Source organism: Leucoraja erinacea, chromosome 32, assembly GCF_028641065.1.
Source record: "Leucoraja erinacea ecotype New England chromosome 32, Leri_hhj_1, whole genome shotgun sequence".
NCBI classification, from domain to species: Eukaryota; Metazoa; Chordata; class Chondrichthyes; order Rajiformes; family Rajidae; genus Leucoraja; species Leucoraja erinaceus.
This window is the reverse complement of record NC_073408.1, coordinates 24,879,390-24,905,868: the sequence shown is the minus strand read 5'-3', so window position 1 is coordinate 24,905,868 and position 26,479 is coordinate 24,879,390. Positions and strand designations below refer to the sequence as shown.

Genomic DNA, 26,479 nt, shown 5'->3' with positions numbered 1-26,479 from the left:
TACAGTTGTTTGTTGTTAACCCCCCCCCCCCCCCCCCCTTGATGAAAGCTACATGATTGCTGTATCTTCTCACAGATAGATAACAAAGGGAACCATCTACTGGTACACGAAGAGTCCTCCATCAATGTTCCTGCCATTGCTGCTGCTCATGTGATTAAGCGATACATCGCACAGGCTGGAGATGAGCTGTCTTTTGAGGTAGGCTGCCATAACCAACAGTTGCAACAAATGTGAAGCAGATGAAAATTGTTCTTGTTTTTAAACTTTCTAATCTATTTCCCTTCCTGAAAAATGTGAAGTTGTGTAATCACTAACTTGTTTAGTTAATGTCATTGAAATGGCATTCTTTGATTTAAGAATATTTGACAGGAATTACACAAGTACTCAATGTATTCCCTCAACTTTAGAAGGTTATGGGTTAATTTAACGTTTTCAAGGCACTCAGAATAATTGATAGGGAAGTTAGGAAGAAATTACTTCTGTTGTTTGGGAATCCCGGCTTAGTCCAAAAATTAGAGCCATATCTTAAGGAGTCTCATAGAAATGTAGGGCTGTACCACACAGACTAGAGCTTCATTGCTCAACTTATCAATGCTGTCCTGATGCCCTTTGGTGCTTATCCCATTTGCCTGGGTTAGGCCCGTGTACCTTTCCTATTCAAGTGCCTTTCCAAATGACTATTAAACGTTGTTACTGTTCCTCCTGAGGTAGCTCATTCCAGATAGCCACATCATTCAGTGTGAAAAACCTACCCATTAGATAAACTTACCCCTCACCTTAAATCTTTGCCCTCTAGTTTTAGATTCCCCTGCCCTGGGGAAAAAAAACGACCTACCTAATCTATGTCCCTTCTATGATCGATCACCCTCAGCCTCCATTGTTTCAGTATGGAAAACCCGGCCTATCTAATCTCCATTGTAACCACAGCCCTCCATGCCAAGCAATATCCTGGTGAATTTCTTCTACATGTTTTCTAATGTTACCATGTACTTTGTGTCGTGTGGAAACACAAACTTGGCGTAATACACCAAATGGGGTACAGCAGCAGCATGATGTCCCAGCCATTCAATGTCTCGACCTGTGAAGACAAGTGCACCAACCAGTCTTTCCACTCTGTTTTCACGTATGCCACCATTTTTAGGAAGCTATGAAGATCCCTCTGTGCACCAATGCTCTTAAGGTTCCTGTCATGTCCTCTGTGTGCCTTCCAAGAATTTGACTTTCCAAAGTGCAATATCTCACATTCAATTGTCACCCTCCTCCCACTCCCGCCCCCCCCCCCCTACAACTTTCCAGATGATCCATGTCCTTCTATATCCTTAGACAACTTTTATTTTTGTGTTGTCAGCATACCTGTTAATCAGAGCAGTTACTTTCTCATCTAAGATTTAGATTTATGACAAACACCAAAGGTCCTGACAAGAGCCTTGGCTGAGATACATGATACATTAGACACGGGTGAGGTGCCAAAAGACGAGAGACACTGTTGTGTCTATTTAAGAAGGGTTACGAGGAGAAGCCTGAGAACTATAGACCAGTGAGCCTAACATCTGTGGTAGGTAAATTACTGGAGAGTATTGAGAAGGACACCAAAGTGGGTGGTGTCATAGATAGTGTAGATGGTTAGCAAAACTTACCGCAGGATCTTGATCAGTTGGGCTGTAATTGTTAATGTAGTTTAGTGCATATAAGTGTAAGATGTTGCATTAGGGAAGTCAAATGAAGGCAGGACTACAATGAATGGCAGAGCCCTGGGGCGTGTTGTGGAGCAGAGAGATCTAGGTGTGCAGGTACATGATTCCTTGAAAGTGGCATCGTATGTAGATATGGTGGTCAAGAGGTTTTCGGTACATTGGCCTTTATCAGTCAGGGTATTGAATATGGAAGTTTGCATGTTATGTTCTAGACGTCTGTGCAAGACATTGATGAGGCTGCATTTAGTGTATTGTGTTCAGTTTTGGTCACTGCTCTGTTAAACTGGATAAAGAGCTGAGAAGACTTATGAGGATATTACCAACATTTAGGGGCCTGAGCTATGGAGAGAGTTTGGGCAGGCTAGGACTTTATTCCATGGGGTGTAGAAGGATGAAGGGTGATCTTATAATGTATATCAAGAGGGGAATATATATAGGGTGAATACACAGAGTAGGAGAATCAAAAAAAAGAGGACATAGGTTAAAGTTGGGAGGGACAAGATTTAATGGAAAGGGCAGCACGGTGGCGCAGCGGTAGAATTGCTGCCTTACAGCACCAGGGATCCGGGTTCGATCCTGATTACGGGTGCTTGTCTGTACGGAGTTTGTATTCTCCCTGTGACCTGCATGGGTTTTCTCCGGTTTCCTCCCACATTCCAAGACATAAAGGTTTGTAGGTTAATTGGCTTGATTTAATTGTAAATTGTCCCGAGTGTTTGTAACACAGCGTTAGTGTGCGGGGATCGCTGGTCCGCGCAGACTCGGTGGGCCGAAGTGCCTATATCTCTTAACTAAACTAAACCCAAGGGGCAACATTTTGCACAGGGTGGTGAGTAAAAGCTTTTCATTGTACCTCAGTACACGTGACAATAGAATAGAAAACTGAAATAGAATTAGCTACCAGAGGAGGTGGTTGTGACGGGTACAGGGGTAGGAAAGGATGTGGGCCAGGTGGAACTACAGTAAATGGACCATCTTGGTCAGAATAAGCAAGTTGGGCCAAAGGGTCTATTTCCGTGCTATATCACTCTGACTCTATGACACTGATCCCTGCCGCACACCAATGGTTACAGATTTTCTGTCAAAAAATGAATCCCCTACCAGTACCCTGTGCTCCCTGTCTCCAAGTGAATTTTGGTTCCAGTTTGCCAACATACCTTGAATGTTATGTGCTTTACGATCTGGGTAAGGCTGCCATGTAGCATAGAAACATAGAAAGTAGGTGCAGGAGGAGGCCATTTCGCCCTTCGAGCCAGGACCGCCATTCATTGTGATCATGGCAGATCGTCCCCAATCAATAACCCGTGCCTGCCTTCACCCCATATTCCTTGATTCCACTAGCCCCTAGAGCTCTATCTAACTTGCTTAAATCCATCCAGTGATTTGGCCTCCACTGCCCTCTGTGGCAGGGAATTCCACAAATTCACAACTCTCTGGGTGATAAAGTATTTTCTCACCTCAGTCTTAAATGACCTCCCCTTTATTCTAAGACTGTGGCCCCTGGTTCTGGACTCGCCCAACATTGGGAACATTTTTCCTGCTTCTAGCTTGTCCAGTCCTTTTATAATTTTATATGTTTCTATAAAATAACCCCTCATCCTTCTAAACTCCAGTGAATACAAGCCTAGTCTTTTCAATCTTTCCTCATATGACAGTCCTGCCATCCCAGGGATCAATCTCGTGAAGCTACGCTGCACTACCTCAATTACAAGGATGACCTTCCACAAATTAGGAGACCAAAACTATACACAATACTTCAGGTGTGGTCTTACCAGAGCCCTATACAACTGCAGTAGAATCTCTTTACTCCTATACTGAAATCCTCTTGTTATGAAGGCCAACATTCCATTAGCTTTCTTCACTGCCTGCTGTACCTGTACGCCAACTTTCAGTGACCAGTGTACAAGGACGCCCAGGTCTCGCTGCGCCTCCCCCTTACCTAACCTAACCCCATTGAGATAATCACCCGCTGAGTTTCTCCAGCAATTTTGTGTACCCATTGAGATAATAATCTGTCCCTTTGTTTTTGCCGCCAAAGTGGATAGCCTCACATTTATCTTTATTATACTGCATCTGCCACGCATTTGCCCACTCACTCAACCTGTCCAGGTCACCCTGCAACCTCCTAACATTCTCTTTAAAGTTCACACTGCCACCCAGCTTTGTGTCACCCGCAAACTGGCTAGTGTTGCTTGCTCCTAATTAATATATATTTTTTAATTTTTTATAAAAAATTTTTTAATTAGAAGTACAGTAAATTACAATAATACACATCAGATATATCTTATTGCATTTGTTGTACCACTTTGTTTTTCGAGCTTTAAAAAAGATAGAAATAAAAGAAGTGAGGAAAGTGAGCAAGAATCGTGAAGGTGCAGGAAAGTGTTGGGAAAAGAAAGCCCCTTAGGGAAGAAGTTGGAGAAGGAAGTAAAGACAAGAAATAAGACCCCAGAAAGAAAAGAAAAAAAAGGAAAAACAAACGCTCTATTGTAACACAAAACTCGTAAAAAAGGATATACCAACCGTGTTTAAAAAAAAAAAAATTATTTTATACCAGATCCTGGTACCATTTATATTTTAAATTACTATTGCACCTTATGCTTGTAATAGTTCCATAAATGCAGACCGCGTCTTTTGGAAGTGGTCTGCTTTGCCTGCTAGGAGGAGTCTCATCTCTTCCAAGTGTAGTGTTTCGAACATGTTTGAAGTCCACATTTTTATTGTTGGTATTGGAGCATTTTTCCAAAATTTGAGTATAAGCTTTTTTCCCATTATTAGCCCGTAATTAACTAAGTTCTTTTGAAACACGTTTAATTCGGGGTTACCTTCCGATATTCCAAAAATGATCCATTCTGCTTTTGGTACAAGTTTTATTTTAAATAATTTTGTGAAGATTTCAAATATTTTGTTGCAAAAGTTTTGGATTTTTATACAAAAAACAAATTAGTGCGCTATGGTAGCTTCTTGTGACTGACATTTATCACAAATTGGTGAGACATTGGGGAAAAGTTTATTTATTTTAGTTTTTGAATAATATAGTCTATGTAATGTTTTATATTGGATTAGAGTATGTCGTACGTTGATCGAGGATTTATGCACATATAGTAAGTGTTTATCCCAGCTCTCTTTTGAAATTTTTATAGCTAGTTCTTGTTCCCAGTCTCTTCTAATACCATCGGTTGTTGGTCTTTCTATATTTAAAATAATGTTGTATAAGTATGATATTAGATTTGCTGATTAAGCCTTTGTCTTCATGGCTTCATCCAATAAGTCTGGGGACATATTATGATAGTCTTTTGTGTATTTTTTCAGATAGTCACAGATTTGAAGATATTTAAAATATTGATTATTTTTCAAATTATATTTCAGTTGTAATTGTTGAAATGATAATAATTTTCCTAATTCATACAAATCTCCGAGCGTTTTGATTCCCATTCTTTCCCATTGTGTAAATGATTTATCTATAATTGAGGGTTTAAACGACGGGTTATTGACTATTGGCATTAAAAGAGATAGATTTCTTAATTTTAGATTCTGTTTTATTTGTTTCCCAGTTCTAATTGTGCTATGTATCATTGGATTTTTATTACAATTTTTGTTATTCAGATTCATTGGCGAGAGGAGAGTCACTCCTGTATTACACGGAGAGCAGTCCTCTCTCTCCATTACAATCCAGTCCACCTGCTGGGCAGAATTGTCCAGCAGGTGAATCATATTTTTAATATTTACTGCCCAATTATAGTACATAAAGTTAGGGAGCGCTAGACCACGCTTCTCTTTTGGTTTACTAAGGTGTGCTCTTTGTATTCTGTGGGATTTATAATCCCATATAAAATTTGTAATGTCTGAGTCTAGTTTTTTGAAAAACTTTTTTGGAAGATATATTGGAATTGATTGAAATAAATTTAGGATTTGTGGTAGAAAGATCATTTTTATAGCATTTATTCGACCTATTAAAGACATCGGGAGCGTGTCCCAGAATTTGATTAGATTATTTAGTTTCTTAATAAGGGGCTATAATTGGCTTTAAACATATCGTGATAGTTTCTAGTGATTTCAATTCCTAAATATTTAAATTTTTCTGCGGCTATTTTAAAGGGGAATTTCAAGAGATGTCTTTCGGTTTTATCGACATAATTTCACTTTTGTTCTAGTTTATTCTGTATCCTGAGAAAGATCCAAAGTCCTCAATTAAAATCATTAATATATATGGTAAACAGTTGCAGCCCCAACACCGAGCCTTGCAGCACTCCTCTCGCCACTGCCTGCCATTCTGAAAAGGACCCGTTCACTCCTACTCTTTGCTTCCGGTCTGCCAACCAATTTTCCATCCATGTCAACAGCCTACCCCCAATACCATGTGCTCTAATTTTAGTCACCAATCTCCCTGCGGGACCTTATCAAGGCTTTCTGAAAGTCTAGATTCACTACATCCACTGGCACCCCTTCATCCATTTTACTTGTTACATCCTCAAAAAATTCCAGAAGATTAGTCAAGCATGATTTACCCTTTCATAAATCCATGTTGACTTGGACTAATCCTTTTACTGCTATCCAAATGCCCCATTATTACCTCTTTAATAATTGACTCCAGCATCTTTCCCACCACCAAAGTCAGACTAACTGGTCTGTAATTCCCCGTTTTCTCTCTCGCTCTTTTCTTGAAAAGTGGGATAATATTAGCTATCCTCCAATCCACAGGAACTGATCCTGAATCTGTTGAACATTGGAAAATAGTCACCAATGCGTCCACTATTTCTAGAGCCACCTCTCTGAGGATCCTGAGATGCAGTCCATCAGGCCCAGGGGATTTATCATCCTTCAGTCCCATTAGCCTACCCAACACTATTTCTCGTCTGATGAACATTTCTTTCAGTTCCTCTACCCCCTTAGATCCTCTGTCCTCCAGTACATCTGGGAGATTGTTTTAGTCTTCCTTAGTGAAGACAGATCCGAAGTACCTATTCAACTCTTCTGCCGTTTCCTTGTTACCCATAATAATTTCATCCGTGTCTGCCTTTAAGAGACCCACATTTGACTTTGCTATTCTTTTTCCCTTAACATGTCTAAAGAAGCTTTTACTGTCCTTCTTTATATTCCTGGCCAGCTTCCCCTCGTACTTCATCTTTTCAGCCCATATTGCCCGTTTTGTTTCCTTCTGTTGTCCTATGAAAGTTTCCCAAACCTCTGGCTTCTGGCTACTCTTTGCTGTGTTATACATCTTTTCTTTTAGTTTTATTCTATCCCTAACTTCTCTTGTCAGCCACGGTTGCCTCCTACTCTCCTTAGAATCTTTCCTATTTGGATCTTGCTATAACTGTATAGAACACAATTTCTGCAATGAGTTTGGAAGGATGTTGGGTGCTCAGACAGAAGATTTGGTGTTGGATCTCAAGCTTGCATTACGCTTTGCTGTAGCAGTGCAGGAGGCCATGGACAGAAACATCTGAGCGGGAGGGGATAGCAAATTAAGTGGCAGAATACTGGAAGTTCAGTGTCACACTATGGACTGGACACAGACACTCTGCAATCATCCAATCGGCATTTAGTTTCTCCAGTTTAGGGGAGACAACATTGTGAACAAGAATGCAGTAGACTAGATTGGAACCAAAGTAATCACCACTTCACACGTTTGGCTCCTTGGCTTTGAGAAGCAAATAGCTGAAAGTTCAGGTGTTGTACCTTCCATAGTTGTGAATTTCTCGAGGCCACACACGGACTGCTGACTGCAGATTGCGTCTTGTTTAAAGAAGGTTTTCTTGGAGTAAGATCAGAGGAAATTCAGTTGATTGGCTCCAGATATGAAGGGGTTATCTTGTGAGAAAAGAATAAGCAGGCTGGGCCAATATTCTCTGGAATTTAGAGAGTCTTATTAAAATATAATCGGAGTCAGATCTGGTTTGACCAGAGAGATAGTGAGAGGATTTCTTCTGAATATTGGGTATAGTTTCAGGAAAGTTCATTTTTAATACTGAAATTTGGATACATTTTCTCTTTGGTGGAGGTGAATCCTGTATTCCAGAGAGCTGTGAATTCAGTATACCCATGGTGCAAACAAAGCAAGGAAATTATGCAGCAAAGTGAGGTTGAGATCAAAGCTCGGATCAGCTGCATTCTTACTGAATGGCGGAGCACGCCTGGGGTCATGCAGGCAGGCCACTCTGCTGATATTTATGTTCTTTGCTCTCGCTACCTTGCCTTTGTGTTCTTGTGCAGGTGAGGGATGTGAGACTGAGGAATGGGGAAATGGGGTGGGATGCTAGTACTTGATGGACTGGTGATTGATGCCCAAGGTTTCTTTCATTCTTATATTCTTGGTAAGGAATGATGAGAATGGCTATTAACACACAGCATTATAAAAACAGCCTAGTTCAAGTAGTCACTGTGTATCACCAGGGACCCGACTGACTCTTTCAAACTGACTTACAAATAAAACCGATCCAGATTTACTACTTATTAATGTTGTGTGCTTCTCAATCAGTTGTTATTCTTGTGCTTCTCCAGACAGTGGTATAAAGCTGAAAATGTTATACCGTGCTTTGAAAGTTGCATCTTCATTGTTGCGCAGATATGTTTTGTCCTTGTTTGTGATTTGACAGGATTCATCACGTATTAAATATCGATTTCAAGAAAGCCTTTTTAGGTGGAAGAATAATGTAATGTGCCAGGGAAGCTGTGGAATGATTTACTGAAGTCTTGCTTATTCCATGTTTTCTAGGTTGGAGATATTGTGTCTGTTATTGACATGCCCCCCAAGGAAGATACCACATGGTGGAGGGGAAAGCATGGGTTTCAGGTAAGAGCTTGGTGCAATGTGTGCTTGTGTGGATGTATTTGTGAAAGGGTGGTGAACTGGCATGTTATAAGCTGTGGGCACATTGAAGTGCAGATGCTGGTTTACAAAAAACACACAAAGTGCTCAGTGGCTCTGGAGAGCATGGGTAGGTGACATTTTGGGTCAGAACCCTTATTTACACTGATTGTACGAGGAAAGAAAACTGTAAAAGAGATGGGGAGGGCGGGACAAAGCCTGGCATGTGATAGGTGAGGCAGACAAGCTAGAGATACAAAGGAAACAAACGGGTGCAAGGTTGGGAGAGAAGAGAAATGTAAACATAAAAGAAGGGATATTGTTGGAAGGGAAAGTGGGGGCGGATAGTGGGAGAAATGGGTGTGTACCCGAAAATGGGTATGTAAATAATGGTGGAAAAGAGAGGGGGGGGGATTGCCTAAAATTGGATAAAATTGGCGAATTCAATGTTCACACCATTGGGTTGTAAACTACCCTAGCAGAATAATTTGTGGACTTACTTTTGACAATTTAGCAAGTTTGAATGAATTATTTATTAAATGTATGCTAAATTGAATGTGATCATTGTAGTAAATGAATTAAACTCAATCATCAAAGGTATTTCATTCCTTTGTGCTACATATCTTGTCTAAACAGGTTTGTACTTTCTGCCATAAAAGTACGCATTTATCGTCCAATTTGGTCACTTTTGCTTCACTGTTATCCTTGTCAATTTTAATCATATCCATTCCTAAAATGGTTCAATTGTTCCTTTATTATCATCTGTACCAAGGTTCGGTGATTTATTTTCTTTTGCATGTAGCTCTGAAAATTATTGCCAGACACAAGTACAATAAGTACATAATCTATAGAACCAGCCTACTGAGTCTTTCTGCAACATTCGCCATGATTCTCAGAGCTTTTTGTTCCCTGGATTATCTCTTCTTCCATTCTTGAACAGAGAAACAATGTTGGCTACTCTGTCTTCTAGGACCAGGCCTGTGCTGGTAAAGTTGCAAAGATCTTCGTCAAGACATCTGCAATCTTCTCTCTTTCCACTCTCAATAACCTGTGATACATCTCATCAGGCCCTTTGGATATATCCACCTTACTGGACTTCAGGAGCCCCAACACCACCTTTTTATTCTGAAACTGCCCTTGCATATTAGTATTCTCCATTATGCCCTTGGGAATACAGATACAAAGTACTCGTTTAGTACGTTGTCTACATCCCTTGGCTTCAAGCTCAAATTCCCTCCTTTATGCTGGTTTATTGTGACATTTCATTGTCCACGTCTTTTATCAGTTGCTGTGAAAGGAATATTTCTTTATTGCACATGACATATTTCAGGCAGCTTTATTACTAAGTTACAATTTAAAATCTTTCTAATGAATGGAATAAACGTTTATTCAATTCGGCCTTTACAGAGCGAGAGAGCATGGAAACAGGCCATTTGGCCCATCATGTCCACACCAATCAATGTGCTCCTATTTATATTAAACTCATCTTCCAGCACTTGACCCATAGCTTCAGTAGCTAGATACTATTCTTGACTCTACTTACCATCACTCCCTCAGGCAGTGCACTCCAGGTAAAAAAGGTTGCCTTAAGATCTCCTCTCATTCTCATCCTCTTGCTTTAAATCTGCCCTCCAGTTTTATCTATCTCTGATAAGAGGAAACGGTACCTGCAATCTACCCTACTGTTACCTCTCCTAATTTTATATACCTCAATCATGTCTCTTCTTAACATCCTCTGCTCCATCGAAATAGAGCTAGTCTCTGCAATCTATCCTTACAACAGATATCTTCCATCCCAAGCAACATCCTGGTGAATCTCCTCTGCAGCACTATCATATCTTCCCTATACTGTGGTGACTAGAACTACATGCAGTACTCCAGCTGAAGTCCTCAACAATGTTTGATAAAGTTGGAGCAAAACCTCCATTCTCTAGTATTTAATGTCCCGACTATTGAAAGCCAATATCGTCAACAAAATAGAGAGAGTACAGAGGAGATTTACTAGAATGTTGCCTGGGTTTAAACAACTAAGTTACAGAGAAAGGTTGAATAAGTTAGGGCTTTATTCTCTGGAGCGCAGAAGGTTAAGGGGGACTTGATAGAGGTCTTTAAAATGATGAGAGGGATAGACAGAGTTGATGTGGATCAGCTTTTCCCTTTGAGAATAGAGAAGATTCAAACAAGAGGACATGACTTCAGAATTAAGGGACAGAAGTTAAGGGGTAACATGAGGGGAAACTTCTTTACTCAGAGAGTGGTGGCGGTGTGGAATGAGCTTCCAGTGGAAGTGGTGGAGGCAGGTTCGTTGGTATCATTTAAAAATAAATTGGATAGGCGTATGAATGAGAAGGAAATGGAGGGTTATGGTATGAGTGCAGGCAGGTGGGGCGTAGGGGAAAAAGTTGTTCGGCACGGACTTGTAGGGCCGAGATGGCCTGTTTCCGTGCTGTAATTGTTATATGGTTATAATATCCCATATACCTCCTTAATCCTTGTTTACCTGTGCTACCATCTTCAGAAATATTTGAACTTTCTGTAGCCCCTACAATCTTACCATTCAGGGTGGATGGCCTGTGGTCATTGGTACTCACAAAGTGCATCACCTCTCCTATTTCTGGATTAAACTCCATCTGACAGTTTTCAGCCCATTTTATCAATACATCACAATCACCCTGTAACCAGGGATGGCATAGTGGCACAGCTTGTAGAGTTGCTGCCTCACAGCACCAGAGACCGGGTTCAATCCTGACCTTGAGTGCTATATGTGTGGAGCTTGTATGTTTTCCTGTGATTCCATGGGATTCCTCCGGCTGCTCTGGTTTCCTCCCACATCCCAAAGACGTGTGGAGTTGTATGAAAATTGGCCGCTGTAACTTACTCCTCATGTGTCGGGAGTGCATGAGAAAGTGGGATAACATGGAACGGGTGATTGATGGTTGGTGTGAGTGCAGTGGTCCGAAGGGTTTGTTTCCATGCTGTATCTCTATTAATAACTCCACCACACTATTAATAACTCCACCAGTTTCCGTGTCATTTGTGAATTCCTGATCAAGCCATCTACATTAATAACCATATAACAATTACAGCACGGAAACAGGCCATCTCGGCCCTACAAGTCCGTGCCGACACAACTTTTTTTCCCTTAGTCCCACCTGCCTGCACTCATACCATAACCCTCCATTCCCTTCTCATCCATATGCCCATCCAATTTATTTTTAAATGAAACCAACGAACCTGCCTCCACCACTTCCACTGGAAGCTCATTCCACACCGGTACCACTCTATGAGTAAAGAAGTTCCCCCTCATGTTACCGCTAAACTTCTGTCCCTTAATTAATGTTCACTAAAAAGCTGGAGAAACTCAGCAGGTGCAGCAGCATCTATGGAGCGAAGGAAATAGGCAACATTTCGGGCCAAAACCCTTCTTCAGACTGATGGGGTTGGGGCGGCGGGGAGAAGAAAGGAAAAAGGAGGAAAAAGGCTCCTCCTTTTTCCTTTCTTCTCCCCGCCCATTTTGTTGACATCCTATAATTGGGCGACCAAAATTGTACACCATACTCCAGATTTGGTCTCACCAATGCCTTGTACAATTTTAACATTACATCCCAGCTTCTATACTCAATGCTCTGATTTATAATGGTTAGCATACCAAAAGCTTTCTTTACCACCCTATCTATATGAGATTCCACCTTCAAGGAACTATGCACAGTTATTCCCAGATCCCTCTGTTCAACTGCATTCTTCAATTCCCTACCATTTACCATGTACGTCCTATTTTGATTTGTCCTGCCAATGTGTAGCACCTCACATTTATCAGCATTAAACTCCATCTGCCATCTTTCAGCCCATTCTTCCAAATGGCCTAAATCACTCTGTAGACATTGGAAATCCTCTTCATTATCCACTACACCCCCTATCTTGGTATCATCTGCATACTTACTAATCCAATTTACCACACCTAGGACCCAACACAGATCCCTGAGGCACCCCACTAGTCACCTACCTCCAACCCGACAAACAGTCATCCACCATTACCCTCTGGCGTCTCTCATTCAGCCACTGTTGAATCCATCTTGCTACTCCTGCATTTATACCCAACAGTTGAACCTTCTTAACCAACCTTCCATGATGAACCTTGTCAAAGGCCTTACTAAAGTCCATATAGACAACATCCACTGCTTTACCCTCGTCAATTTCCCTAGTAACCTCTTCAAAAAATTCAAGAAGATTGGTCAAACATGACCTTCCAGGCACAAATCCATGTTGACTGTTCCTAATCAGACCCTGTTTATCCAGATGCTTATATATGTTATCTCTAAGTATCTTTTCCATTAATTTGCCCACCACTGAAGTAAAACTAAATGAGCAAATAGGTTGCCATGCACATGTTGGACCAAAGGACCCCTTCCTGTGCCATATGACTGACTTCATTAAAATTATAAAAAGAAACTGAAAACCTAAAGATGATAAATTAGTCATTAAATGATGACAGCACAGTGGCACAGCTATTACAGCCTCTGTCTCCCAACGCCAGATACCAGGGGCTTCAATCCTGATCTTCAGTGCTGCCTGTGTGGAGATTGCATGCCCCTTCTGTGTGCTCTCAGAATGTGGCCTTCAGGCTCTCAGTACCATTCCCAAACCTCCCGAGTGTGAACAGCCATCGGCCAGAGGTTCCAAGGGGTCAGTAGGAATGCTGCACTTCTTAAAGGAACCTTTACATACGTCCATGAACCATTTTCCCCGTCTGCTTGGTGATCTCCAGCCACAACAGAGCTTGAAACAGAGTGAAACATAGTGCTGGATGAACTCAGCCCCTCTGGATGGAATGGACAGATGACGTTTTGGGTCGGGACCCTCTGTCAGACTGATTGTAGTCATAGTCATACAGCATGGGAACAGGCCCAACTTGTCTATGCTGATATATAACCATATAACAATTACAGCACGGAAACAGGCCATCTCGGCCCTACAAGTCCGTGCCGAACAACTTTTTTTCCCCTTAGTCCCACCTGCCTGCACTCATACCATAACCCTCCATTCCCTTCTCATCCATATGCCTATCCAATTCATTTTTAAATGATACCAATGAACCTGCCTCCACCACTTCCACTGGAAGTTCATTCCACACCGCTACCACTCTCTGAGTAAAGAAGTTCCCCCTCATATTACCCCTAAACTTCTGTCCCTTAATTCTGAAGTCATGTCCTCTTGTTTGAATCTTCCCTATTCTCAAAGGGAAAAGCTTGTCCACATCAACTCTGTCTATCTCTCTCATCATTTTTAAAGACCTCTATCAAGTCCCCCCTTAACCTTCTGCGCTCCAGAGAATAAAGACCTAACTTATTCAACCTATCTCTGTAACTTAGTTGTTGAAACCCAGGCAACATTCTAGTAAATCTCCTCTGTACTCTCTCTATTTTGTTGATCAAGTCTCTTCTACAACAGTCCCACCTTTCCATCCTTCCAAACATTTCCTATCTATGTACCTGTCCAAATACCTTTTAAATGTTGTTATAGAACCTTCCTTAACTAGCTCCTCTGGCTGCTCATTCCATATACCCAATGTGTTGAAAATGTTGCTCCTCGTGTTCCTATTAAATCTTTACCCTCGCAATCTAAACCTATGTCCTCTGGTTTGTGATTTCCATTCTCATGGTGAATAAACAATGTCTTTAAGATCGCCCCTCAGCCTCCTGTGCTCCAAGGAATAAAGTCCTAGCCTGCTCAATCTCTCTGTATAGCTCAGGCCCCCAAGTCCTGGCAGTATCCTTGTAAATCCTTTGTGCAGTCCTTTCAGCTTAACAACATCCTTCCTATTGTTGGGTGACCACAACTGAACATTACTCCACATGTGGCCTCACTAACATGTGTGCAACTAATATAACATCCCAACGTCTATACTCAATGCCCTGACTGATGAAGGCCAATCTACCGAAAACCACCGTGACCACTTTTAAGGAACTATGTGACAGCACTCCTTGATCTCTCTGGCCTTTCACTATGAACTTCCTACCTTAGTTTGATGCGAAAATGCACTTATCTACATTAAACTCCATTGACCATTTCTCAGCCTGCTTGCCCAACCAATCAAGATCTTGCTGTAATTTTTGATAACCATCTTTACTATCTGCAAACCACTCACTTTCAAGTTCAAGTTCAAATTTATTTGTCACATGCGCCATAAGGTGCAGTGAAATGTAATTTACCATTCAGCGTTACAATGTAAAAAAGTCACAATACACAACATAATTCAACACAGACATCCACCACAGTATTCTTCACTGTGGTGGAAGGCAGTACAGTTCAGACAGTCCTCCCTTGTTCACCCATGGTCGGGGTGTTTTAGTGTCATCTCCAAATTTACTAATCATGCTTTCTACAATCTCATCCAAATTGTTGCTATAAACCTCAATGGCCCAGCACCAATCCCTGATGCACAAGCTTCCAGTCCAAAAAACAACCTTCTATAATCATCCTCTGCTTCCTTTCATGGCCAATTCTCTATCCATTCTCCGTGGATCCCATATGATGTAACCTTCTGCAGCAGCCCACCATACAGAAACTTATCAAATGCGTTGCTGGTCCATGTAGACACCCACGTAGATCGCTTTTCCCTTATCAACCTTTTTTGTTACTTCTTCAAAAAAACTCAAATCAGATTCATAAAACACAATCTCCCTCACAAAACCATGCCAGTGATCCCTAATCACCTCCTGTCCATCCAAATGCGTCTATATTATCCCTCAGAATACACTCCTGTAACTTGTCTCCCACAGATGTTATGGCTTACTTGTCTATAGTTCTCAGGCTTTTCCTTGCAGCCCTTCTTAAATAGAGCACAACATTAGCCACTCTCCAGTCTTCCGGCACCTCACCAGTGTCTAATGAACATTCATACATCTCAGCCAGGGCTCCTGCAATTTCATCTCTAGCTTCCCACAGTATCCTCTCGTCGACCCATGAGGCATCGCCTCCGCCGCGAGGCTTCACCACCGCCGAGGCCCCATCTCGCGAGGTTTCACCGCTGCCACCGCTGGGGCCTCACCACTGTCGATGCCCCACTTCATGCCTCCGTGCTTCCAACCCTGGCCCCAACTGCGGGCTCTGTCGGCCGCTTCGCCCGACCCGGGCTTCTACGCGACAATCCGGGAGGCATTGAGACCGCTGCGCCTCGATAAATGCCTCCGGCCGCATTCCCAGTCCACAGCCGCGGCCCGTCGGGAAACCTTCTGGCCGCGCAACGTTGGGAGATCTGATAACATTAACTATTTCTCATTCCGTGATCCTGCCTGTCCTGAGTATCCCTGCATCTTATACTTTTATTTGGTTTCTAAGAAATAGAACTTTTCATGGCTAAAATGGAAACAAGATCTTATTTTCAGAAATAGCTCAGTTTGATATCATGAGAAAAAGCATTTGATTCATTAATGTGCATAAATTCCTTGGAAATTTAAATGTGTGAATTAGCTATGGTGTTTACTGTATCTTATTCATATCTTTCTTTGACCTGCAGGTTGGATTCTTTCCTAGCGAGTGTGTAGAGCTCATTAATGAGAAAGTTCCCCATTCTGTGACGAGCGTAATGCCCAAGCCAGGTACAGTAATCCTTCATCTGATGTCCACTGTGCCACTGCATTGCCAGTGCTCGTTAATGTGGCAATTGGAATGATTAGATGCTGAGATATTAATATTGCAGCTGGGTGTGAGGAGCAGTAATAGCCAGCAATGCCTTCCTCTAAAATGTTAATATGCCCAGGATATCTCATGTTAAATTGCCTTGTTGCACTCCAGTCATACACAACACAACGACATTTGCAGGGTCAGGTCCAATGAACACAGGAGATTTTCATGTTAAACTACAACAGATAAAGTTAGGGAGCCAAGAAACGCATGGAGCTGCTCTGTGTCTCTTTACATTACCCAGCAGGAGGTATGCTTGTTTCTGAGGACATCTGAGGGTTGTGTGAATTAGAAACATAGAACAATAGGTGCAGGGATAGGCCATTCGGCCCTTTGAGCCAACATCGCCATTCAATATGATCATGGCTAATCATCTAAAATCAGTACCCCGTTCCTGCTTTTTCCCACATATCCCTTGATTCCTTTTGCCCCAAGAGCTAACTCTAACTCTCTCTTGAAAACATCCAGTGAATTGCCCTTCACTGCCTTCTGTGGCAGAGAATTCCACAGATTCACTACCCTCTGGGTGAAAAAGTTTTTCCTCATCTCAGTCCTAAATGGCCTACCCTTATTCTTAAACTTTGACCCCTGGTTCTGGACTCTCCCAGCATCGGGAACATTTCTCCTGCATCTAGCCTGTCCAATCTATTAAGAATTTTATGTTTCTACTAGACCAAGGGCAGACCCGTTGGGTCTGCTCCCCCAACGTAGCCGTTCCCTACCCGTAGCCCCCACGGGAGACGTGGTCCTCCAACTCAAGCGGCTCAGGAATGAGCAGTGCGGCTGGTTTTAAATGGCATCTTTGCGAGATGCGGGCGCCAGCAGCCGTTATGGTCGCTGGCCAGCAGGAGGCGACAAAATGAGTGAGTGGGGAGGGGGAGAAGGATTTAATGAAAAATGTGGACATAAACATAACGAAATCTAATGAGGAGTGGATAGTTGTAATGAAAAGTGAAATGTCTACCGAAATGGCTGCTTCTATTGGTGAGAAGCCAGTTTATTTTTGAAATATTGGGGGGTGGGGGGGGAGAAGGATTAAAAACGTGCACTTAAACATGACGAAATGTAATGAGGAGCGGATACTTAGAAAGAAAAGTGAAATCTCTACCGAAATGGAAAAGATCTCGGCGATTGTGCGTCTGGATTCGGCGTGGCAAGGAATCAAAGGAAGAAATGCAGCCGGCAGCCGTACATGTAAATGGATCCATTCCGATTGGACATCTGCGAGCATCGGCCATTCCGATTGGACATCTGCGAGTATTGGGCATTGTGACATCACGCGATGGAACGAATCAAAAGGCAGAAAGGCAGCCGGACGGCAGGCGGCAGCCACAGAATTTTATATAATAAATAGATAAGAACCCCTCTCATCCATCTAAATTCCAGTTAATACAAGCCCAGTTGACCCATTCTTTCATCATATGTCAGTCCCGCTATCCCAGGAATTAACCTTGTGAACCTACGCTGCACTCCCTCAATAGCAATAATGTACTTCCTCAAATTATGAGTCCCAAATTGCACACAATACTCCAGGTGCGGTCTCACCAGGCCCCTGAACAACTGCAGTAGGACCTCCTTGCTCCTAAACTCAAATCCTCTCTTGTAAAACCGGGATCCTCACATTTCCTCACAGAGTTGACGGGGAAAAGCTTTTCCCACTGAGAGTAGGGAAGATTCAAACAAGGGGCCATGACATGAGAATTAAGGGACTGAAGTTTAGGGGTAACATGAGGGGGAACTTCTTTACTCAGAGAGTGGTAGCTGTGTGGAATGAGCTTCCAGTGAAGGTGGTGGAGGCAGGTTCGTTTTTATCATTTAAAAATAAATTGGATAGTTATATGGATGGGAAGGGAATGGAGGGTTATGGTCTGAGCGCAGGTATATGGGACTAGGAGAGATTATGTGTTCGGCACGGACTAGAAGGGTCGAGATGGCCTGTTTCCGTGCTGTAATTGTTATATGGTTATATGGTTATTTCTGAACAAATACACCACGTCAAATGCACAGATACGCAGCATAATCCGTTACACAGCTCAGGTTATCCTTGTCTGCAACTTTCTGTATAGGTAGTGTCGTATATACTTACCTGGTGATCACTCTGGTCTCCAAGCTCTGACAAACTGGAGGTTTTATTGTTTGGTTAATGATGACATCTGATTAATGTTTAAGTTATCCCTCATCTTAATTTTTTTATCATAGGTGTAATTAAAATTAACTGAATATCATCTCCAAGTTTTCTTAAATATACTTGTGCCCCCATTAGTACAGTTCTGCTACTTCATTACCATCACCCTTGGTCATACAAACGCACTTTATGCTGAAGTCTGACCACTCACACATACGAATGTGCATGTAATTCTAAAAAGGCATCTGCTCAAGCTGTGCACTGCTGTACCAGAAAACTGGTGCAGGTAATTCTGTTGTACGGTGTTCCAACAAACCTTGTTGTAGAAAATGTTGATAAAAAAACAATCGTATCAATGGGTGGTAGATGGTTAGGGACTTTCAAACTCATAATAACAAAGCTCTTTCTCCCTGCATGATTTTAAAACATAGTGGTCTTTTTAGAAGCTGGAGGTTTACTTTTGTTACTGCAAACTAAAGAAGCAGAACGCTGTGTGTTACAAAGTTTAGTGAAGTATTATTACACAATAGAAATGATTCTTGTCCATTTTCATGGACCCACAGTGAGAGGAGCAGATGTTCTTTAGAGGCAATGGGATCTCATTATTTCGGGGAGGCCACATGGATTCAGCTTTTTTACTGCTGGCCAAATTCCAAAGTAGGTTTTAAGTGGTTTTCCAGTTTGCGATTGAAATTGCATTGTAACCAATTAGACTGTGCATCATAAATAATGTTCTCTTAGTCATAGTGGTGTTGTATCCAGTTGGTGTTGTGGAATCATCATAACTCCTGCAACAATCAAATGATGATTTCATTGCCTGTGGCTTGGTGATAGAAACATAGAAACATAGAAAATAGGTGCAGGAGTAGGCCATTCGGCCCTTCGAGGCTGCACCGCCATTCAATATGATCATGGCTGATCATCCAACTCAGTATTCTGTACCTGCTTTCTCTCCATACCCCCTGATCCCTTTAGTCTCAAAGGCCACATTTAACTCCCTCTTAAATATGAACTGGCCTCAACTACATTCTGTGGCAGAGAATTCCAGAGATTCACCACTCTCTGTGTAAACAATGTCCTAAAAGATTTCCGCTATTCCCCTTGATGCACCAAGGGAATGACAATGGCTGCCTGAGGGGGGCTGTTGTAGCTCGGGCTGTGGGGAGTGGTGTGGTGGATCACCCTGAGATGGGGCAGCATCCTGACTAGGCATTTGTTGGAGACTGGCAATACTTTCTACCCGTATGTACAGACCACCTGGATCTCACAGGCTCTTCCATCACCTTCTGTTGAATATGTTGGAAGTTGTTATCTCCTGCTCTCTTTGTCTGGCTATGCACAACTCTTCCTAGCCCAGAGGTTTGTCAATAAGCAAGTTCAGTATTTCGACTGCGCATGCCCAGGTCATAGGTCACTGTAGATAAACATTGGATGGAACCGGGTCTCCTACGCTGCAAGTGCTGTTGAATTACTACTGGAGTTAGCGACACTAGTTCTCCCTTCTCCATTGGCCCATACAGAAGGGCGGCCAGTCATGCCCGTCCCTGTCCGGTGACAGTCCTGGACTTGCAGACGGCGCGGGAGCTGGCAATGCCACTCCCCCGTTCCCCAGTCCCTGCCTCCTCTCTCCTGCCATCGATCCCATTGACCGCCGCTCCTTTGCGGGAACCGCTGCTCAGTAAAAGTAAAGTAAAGTGGCCTTTATTGCCATTCAGACCTTTCGGTCTGAACAAAATTTCGTTGCCTTGCAGTCATGCATATAATAAAAATGACAAAAACACACAATAAACACAAATTAACATCCACCACAGTGAGTTCACCAGGCACCTCCTCACTGTGATGGAAGGCAAAAATCTTAAAGTGTTTGTCTCTTCCCTCCTTATTCTCCCTCTGCGCCGAGGCGATCCAGGCTTCGGATGTTGTGACCCCGCCGGGCGATGGTAAGTCAGTCCCGCGGCTGAATCCAAGCACCGCGAACGGGCCGGGTCAAACTCTGCGGCCCGGGGCGGACGAAGCTGCCGAAGCTGCCGCCCTCCAGTCCAGCGGACGAAACTGTTGTTGCGGGAGCACCGGAAAAACAGGTCACCAACCTGTGACCTGCGAGCTCCCGACGATGTCGTCCACCGAGGTCAGGCCGCCGCTGCCGCTGGAACGCCTGCCCTCCCCCACCGCTGCTCTGGCGTCGAGAGGGCCAACCGACAGCCACTGGAAAAGGCGAGAGGCGTAGCCAACGCTCACCGGCCCGCCGAGGTCGCTCTATGACCTGTGACCTGTGACGATGCCGAGGGATTCCGGTCCCACTCACTGTGGGGGAGGGCAGGTGCGATTCTCCCCAGATCTGCAGCTCCGGCCTCAGTCGGTGCAGCAACGGGAATCGCTGACACCCCGTTCCACAGATTAAATATATTTTTACACATAAATACATTTTACACATTTTTTACACATACATCATGAATGAAGATAAGAATTTACATCCAGTTTATGCAGCCAGCGCTTTGTTTGCTTTTTCTTTATAGCGGGTGACCTTTGCCAAATCCCTCCTTGCGTTTTTCGGAATACCGAACTCGCTTATTGTGCTCACTTAGATTCCTATTGAATCTTTTCCCCTTCACCTTAAACCTATGTCCTCGATTCCCCTACTTGGGCAAGAGACTTTGCATCTACCTGATCTATTCCTTGTATGATCTTATACACCTCTATAAGATCACCCCTCATCCTCCTGTTCTCCAAGGAATAGAGTCCCAGCCTACTCATCTCTCCCTATAGCTCAGACCCTCGAGTCCTGGCAACATCCTCGTAAATCTTCTCTGGACCTTTTCCAGCTTGATAACATCTTTCCTATAACATGGTGCCCAGAACTGAACACAAATACGGCCTCACCAACGTCTTATATAACTGCAACATGACCGCCCAACTTCTCTACTCGTTAGGTCTTTTACTGACGAATAAAGGAGGAAGGGCCTTGCACTCAGCCTCCACGACAAAAGTCATCATCTAACCTGTCCTGACAGCACTATAATACCCTCCGATAAAAATATTTACTTTGTTACAGTTGTACGAGACGTTGGTGAGTCTGTATTTGGAGTATTGTGTTCAGTTTTGATCACCCAGCTAGCGAGAAGGATGTCATTGTGCCGGAAGAAGTGCAGGGAAGATTTACGTCAATGTTGCCAGGCCACGAGAGCCTGAGCTGTAGGGAGAGATTGAGCAAGCTAGGAATTAATTCCAAATAGAGACAGGTTGCCTGACCCCACAGTCCATGACTCAGCCTATAGTTTGACTGTGGGAACACAAGGAATGGCAGGTGCTGGTTTACCAAAAAAAGAAAAGTGCTGGTGCAACTCAGCGGGTCAGGTAGTACCTCTTGAGATCATGAATAGGTTACACTTTGGGTCGGGAATCTTCAGACTGATTGTGTTGGGGGGGGAGGAAAAAAGCTGGAAGAGAAATGGAGGTGGGATCATGCCTGGCAAGTAATAGTTGGAAGGTAGACAAAAGTACTGGAGAAGCTCAGCGGGTGCAGCAACATTTCGGGCCGAAACGTTGCCTATTTCCTTTGCTCCATAGATGCTGCTGCACCCGCTGAGTTTCTCCAGTACTTTTGTCCACCTTCGAATTTCCAGCGTCTGCAGTGCCTTCTTAAACACAAGTGATAGGTGGATACAGGTGAGGGTTTCTTTTGGTTGGACAACAGCCAGAGATGAAAACACAGAAAGTGTGAGATGTGAGGATAGAAGATATTTGAATTGTGAAACCATAGGAATGAATATTGGTGAAGGGGAGAAATTGATTCAAATCCAGGTGGGGCACATCATTTAATTTTTTTTTTAGGCTTTATTAAGTTTTAACTTTCTAAGTTTCTGTGAACACATTTTTATGTAAGCATTTGTCCAAGAGTGTCTCTTGTTAAATCTAAGCAGCATTCCTCCAAGGATTATATGGCATTCCCAGAGTGCTTTTGTTCTAGTTTCAGGTATGAAGGTCAGTATTTTATTAGCACATAATTAATTTCTATGCTTGTCCATGACATTCCAGTGGCCGATATACTTGGAACTCTGTGACTTGTAAACATCTACAGTTCATTAAATTAATTTTATTCCTGTTATACCAAAGATGGAAACCCTCAGATTTGCCTCCATTGAAATCAATTTATTAGTTTTATTTCTTTTTATGTTTTTATTTTTATGCTTCCATCTGCTAAGTCCCTGTGCAACATTTTGTTTTGTCATTTGCAGAGTAGGATATGTGGCTTTCTGTCTCGCCTCATTTAACAATATTGAGCCTAGTTGTGACTGCACTCTTTGTTCTTGTGTAATATCAGTTTTCACGTCGTGTCATTTACAGTATCATTATCTGCCCACCTTGTCTCCGACAATACAATTAATTTCCTAAGTTAATAAATGTTATGAATTATTAGTTGGTGCTCTATTTATTAAATCAGGGAATTTCGAAAAGCTCTGTTTAAGAAAGAACTGCAGGTGCTGGAAAAATCGAAGGTAGACAAAAATGCTGGAGAAACTCAGCGGGTGAGGCAGCATCTATGGAGCGAAGGAATAGGTGATGTTTCGGGTCGAGACCCTTCTTCAGACTTATGTGGGGGAGGGGGGGTGAGAAGAAGAAAGGAAGAGGCTGAGACAGTGGGCTGTGGGAGAGCTGGGAAGGGAAGGGGAAGGAGGGAGAAAGCAAGGACTACCTGAAATTGGAGAAGTCAATGTTCATACTGCTGGGGTGTAAACTACCCAAGCAAAATATGAGGTGCTGCTCCTCCAATTTGCGGTGGGACTCATTCCGGCCATGGAGGAGGCCCAGGACAGAAAGGTCGGATTCGGAATGGGAGGGGGAGTTGAAGTGCTGAGCCCCCGGAAGATCAGGTTGGTTAATGCGATCTGTGCGGAGGTGTTGGGCGAAGCGATCATCAAGCCTGCGCTTGGTCTCACTGATGTAGAGCAGTTGATGTAATAGATGAGGTTGGAGGAGGTGCAGGTAAACCTCTGCCTCACCTGGGAAGACGGCTTGGGTCCTCGGAAGGAGTCAAGGGGGGAGGTAAAGCGACAAGTGTAGCATTTCCTGCGGTTGCAAGGGAAAGTACCGGGAGAAGGGGTGGTTTGGGTGGGAAGGGACAAATTGACCAGGGTGTTACGGAGGGAGCGGTCTCTGCAGAAAACAGAAAGGAGAGGATGTACACCTCCGCACAGTTCGCATTAACCAACCTGATCTCCCGGTGGCTCAGCACTTCAACTCCCCCTCCCATTCCGAATCCGATCTTTCTGTCCTGGGTTTCCTCCATGGTCAGAATGAGTCCCACCACAAATTGGAGGAGCAGCACCTCATATTTCATTTGGGTAGTTTACACCCCAGCGATATGCACATTGACTGTTCAATTTCACGTAGTCCTTGCTTTCTCGCTCCTTCCCCATCCCAGCACTCCCACAGCCCACTGTCTCTGCCTCTTCCTTTCTTCTTCCCACACCCCCCCCCCCCCCCCGTTCAGAAAACTCTGGGTGACTAAGATTTGCATTTGCAGTTGGGATGATTAGCAGAATAGATGACAACCTGACTGCAAAACAGAAATAGGCTTGACGGTTGTTACTCAGACGAGTGGAAACCAGCAAGCGGGCTACCATGGGAGGGCCTGTACATGGTCACGTACACAAATAATTTAATGTGAAGCGGTACACATACCCTGGTTCGCATTGATGGCACCAAAGGAGAAATAGTTGAAAGCTTCAAATTCCTAAGAGTAAATAACACCAACAACTTCTTCTGGACCTCCCATATTGGAGCAATGGCCAGGAAAGCACACCACGCCTCTACTTCTTTAAAAGGTTAAGACAGTTCAGCATGTCCCAACAACTCTCATCAACTTCTTTTATCAGGATGCATCACAGCATGGTTTGAGAACAGCTCCATCCAAGAGTGCAAGAAATTGCAGAGAATTGTGAACGCAGCCCAGACCATCACACAAAACAACCTCCCTCCCATTGACTCCCTTTACACCTCGCGCTACCTCAGCAAGGCCACCAACATAATCAAGGATGAGTCGCACCCTGGCCACTCCCTCTTCTCCCCTCTCCCATTGAGCAAAAAAATGCACCCCGATTTAGGGACAGTTTCTTCCCAGCTGTTATCAGGCAACAAATTACCCTATGAAAACCAGAGAGCAGTCCTGAGCTACTATCTACCCCATTGGAGACCCTTGGACTATGTTTGACCGAACTTTACTGGACTATATCTAGGTATGTTACAAAACCTACCTGAATCGTGGCTGAGCATCTGCCCCCACCCCGTGTGCGTGATTTTGGCGCTGTTTAGAGGGGGCGTGTTTAAAACGCGATTTTTACTAGGCTGTTCCAATCGAAAATGTTCAGCCTAGTAAATCATTAACGGAAAATCGCTGAAAGACCCCGTCGCAAAAGGTATTATTAGTTTTTATGGCCTTGTATAATATTTATAGTAGTTTAAAAATCACTCTCTCACTCCGCAACCTCTCGCAGCCCCAGGGTTTTATAAAGCAAACAATTAAAGGTATGTACCTTATTTTTACATTAAATGGGGCTTGTATATAACCCTGTATATAATGTTTTCTATGGCGAGTAGTTCATTTTGGGCTCTTTATATCCCGCAGTATTTTTCTGGGCATTTGAGGGCACAAATCCAGCGCAATGTGAACGTTCTAAACCAGCGCGTTCACAGGAACCCACTAGAAAGCCGATTTAAAATAGACTTTAATTTACAGCAAATGAACACTAAATTCCTTCCATTTGGCCTATAAATTGATGTAAATGAGATTTAAAAATCATGTTTTATTGTGAATTATTTGTGAATATTATTTGGACACTTGGGCTATTTAAAAATGTTAATCATTTATTAAGAAATGGATAGATGTTTAGATATAGTAATTGAAGTTTGAAATTAGCTACAATTGGGTAACTAACTAATTATATGCTTTAATTTCAGGTCATCCAAGTAAGATTATTTTATATTTGTTTCAGAATGCTTCAATCTATGATAACTGAAACTTTCATTCAGTTCTCTTAATTTTTAAGAAGGTCATGGGCTTTTGACTGTCCACGATCACAGCTTTTTTGTTATGTCCATAGAAAATCAATAGGGAACAAGATGCTAATTTCCGAGTATGAAAATGGCCATAACTTTTTTATTAATTGAGATATGAAAGTGAATTAGGTGTCAAATTCAACTTATTGTTATGCTTTATCTGATGGGATAAATTGCAGACTTGATTTTTTAAATCTCAAAATTTTGTAACATTGCTACTATATCTTACAGTAAACGTGATTCACGTTATTCCCATTATTATGTATCTGTACACTGTGGATGGCTCGATTGTAATCATGTATTGTTTTTCGCTGACTGGTTAGCACGTAACAAAAGCTTTTCACTGTACCTCCATACACGTGACCATAAACTAAAATTAAACGCAACTTAGTTTTGAATTAGAAATAAAATCTAATAGTTTCATAGACAACAACAGTATGGAGTAAACAATACTATTGCAAAATGTCCAATTGCAGGGTGTGTCTATAAATAGCAAACTAAATTCAAAGACGTACGAGCTACTGCTGTGAATAATGTGACCACATGCTTTTTGGGAAAGTGAGAATAAATAGGGTAAAGGTGCAAAAGGATCGGGCGACTGAGTCACTAAGTATTAAAAATAGCAGTACAGCCTGAAGCTGTATAAAAAAAACGCATTCAAATAACTAGGGATTATTTCTACAGAAACAGAATTGAAAAAAAGAAAGAGAAATCCTGTTCGACACATGAATCCTTAGGGTACAGTCAAAAAACTGAGCACAGATTTGGACTCTGGATTACCAAGACAAGATGAAGGCTGAGGAATTTTTCAGGAAGCTACATGCCAGTCAATTTAACATCTGTCATAAGGAAAATGTCAGGAACTATTGTTATGGATATTATAGCAGACACTTTGAAAAGTTCAAAGAGATCAGGCAAAGTCAACAAGTTTTTGTGAACAGGAAATCATGTCTGACCAATTTATTGGAGTTCTTTAAAGAAGCAAGTTGTGAATGGAGAAAGATAAACGGATGGATGTGCTTAGCTTCGATTTCCAGAAGGCATTTGATCAAGAGCCATGTCGGATGCCATGTGGAAGATAAAAGCTCATGGTCCATATGCGTCGAAGAC

At 42.7% G+C, this 26,479-nt stretch overlaps 1 protein-coding gene across 6 annotated transcripts in view; it reads left to right on the top strand.

Moving 5' to 3' along the window:
• LOC129712461 (rho GTPase-activating protein 32-like) overlaps window positions 1-26,479 on the top strand; it is a 570,135-nt gene that overhangs the window by 355,460 nt on the left and 188,196 nt on the right. For all 6 annotated transcript variants that reach the window (XM_055660923.1, XM_055660920.1, XM_055660918.1 and 3 more), the window contains 3 exons: window positions 76-198; window positions 8,413-8,490; window positions 16,022-16,103. In XM_055660923.1, the coding sequence (XP_055516898.1) occupies window positions 76-198; window positions 8,413-8,490; window positions 16,022-16,103 (283 nt within the window). The remainder of the gene's footprint in view (window positions 1-75; window positions 199-8,412; window positions 8,491-16,021; window positions 16,104-26,479) is intronic.